At 43.1% G+C, this 1769-nt stretch overlaps 1 protein-coding gene across 1 annotated transcript in view; it reads right to left on the bottom strand.

The window, feature by feature from the left end:
- The window catches only part of M421DRAFT_50243 (uncharacterized protein), a gene marked incomplete at both ends in the record, with an annotated part of 2511 nt that extends 742 nt beyond the window's left edge, over positions 1-1769 (bottom strand). The window contains one exon of the mRNA XM_033594809.1: positions 1716-1769. Coding sequence (XP_033454693.1) covers positions 1716-1769 — 54 coding nt within the window. The remainder of the gene's footprint in view (positions 1-1715) is intronic.

Raw genomic sequence — 1769 nt, 5'->3', positions numbered from 1 at the left:
TGATTTTGGGATATTAAAGACTGTAGCAGCGCGTCGCGTACTCTGAATTTGGGCAGAATCTATAGATAAGAGAGCAAGCTGAATATCTGCTTCATTTAACTGCATAAGCAGAGCGCGGCGTGGAGGCATTGTGTGTTAAGATAGAGTAGGTGATCAAAGTTGGTGGGGTGACCGACTCGCTTGTCTGACCGACTCGCTTGCCAACCATGTTAGCTCTATTAGATATTTAAGTCCTAGACAATAGACAAGCTTACTTCTATAGGAGAATATTAATTAATCCTAGGCATAACGTAGTTCACAAGCGAGCGGTCCAACCCAAGCGAGTGGTCCACCTAACAGAGTTAAGATGATTGCAATGCATATGCTGCAACACCACCACCACTTACTGCAATTTGCAGGTCACAGAGATACTATTTAGACTTGTTGCTATTAGATGCATCTACAATTTCAACTGCACAGGTGCAAGTGTTATGGCTAGTCTCTCTACAACGTCTGCAACGCCTCTGTGTGCGCACCTTCTTTGCAGGCTCTCTGCCCCCCTGCTGCCTACTACCCTCCCTTTCAGCTATTAAATTAGCTACCTCACCTACCATAAGACTCTCTACTGCCTGAATATACTTCCTCTTTCACCCTCTAACCTCTGCTACTATCTCTACTGCCTTGCAAAGCCCTGCTATTTCCTGTCGCATTAACACGCTATTATGCCCTATTTGTGCAATGCCCTTGTTCAGCTACTTAACTGCTTTAAGCAGAGGAGAAACTAGGGAATCTCTGTGCAGTTGTACACGCTCACAAACTAGCGTTAACTAAGCCTCTATCTTACAGAGGTTGCTTAGAGTTTTTAATTCCTATAGGGTGTCCTCTAGCTTTAGTGGAGTTAGCGTACAAAGGACTATATTAAGCTTTAATATTACTGCCTCTAGGTTGTGTAGAACTAGTCTAGCGCCCCTAAAGCCTGCATAGATGTTCTCCTTTGTGATTAACCTCTTAAAAGCTGCTTTAAAGGCTGGTAGGAAAGCCTCCTTCTTAATCTGCTTAGAGCTGTACTGTGCCAAGCTACTAATCTTATCACTATATACCCACTTTAAAGGCAAAAAGCAACCTACATTAAGTGGCTGCAGCAGGTGTGACAAGTGAGTAGGCATACAGAGAATAATAATCTTCTCTTCCTTACAGCGTTTGTAGAACTCATGTGAGCTGTAGCTTTTATAGCCGTCTACAATTAGCAGCCTGTGTGTACCTACCTTCTAGTCTTTTGTATAGGTGTTAAAGTGCTTTTGCTAGGCAATACTAAGCTTATTTAACGTCTAGCTATTAGGACTAACCTTAATTACCTAATCCTAAGGTAGATTGTGAAACTATAACATAATAAGGACCTTGCTAGGGAATATAAGGAAGGGTAGGATAGCCTATCCTTTAGCGTTAACTCCTTATATATTAGTAACCTAACCACAGTTCCCTAGCTATAGGCTCTTTGTGCTACGCTTCTTAGAGCCTGTAAAGACTATCTAGCTATAGATAACCCCTATTATAAAGCCTGTCTTGTTAAAGTTGTACATGTCTTTGTCTGTGATGCTGTACTTAGCCTTTGTGTTAGCAACTAGCTCAAACTAGGGCGTTATAACGCGTGCATCTTCGTTAAGGGCTCGCTGCCGATCATATGGGCGGCTCCTTCGAAGCTTGATCTCAGGCGTACGCGTCTTGAAGTTGTCTACCCAGTGCTTGCCAACAGGCTCTCCACCGCGCTCAGCAAGCAGATTATTAGCCAT

This window comes from Didymella exigua (genome assembly GCF_010094145.1).
Source record: "Didymella exigua CBS 183.55 unplaced genomic scaffold M421scaffold_1, whole genome shotgun sequence".
NCBI classification, from domain to species: domain Eukaryota; kingdom Fungi; phylum Ascomycota; class Dothideomycetes; order Pleosporales; family Didymellaceae; genus Didymella; species Didymella exigua.
Note: the sequence above shows the minus strand (reverse complement) of the source record. Positions and strands in the feature narration are given on the sequence as shown.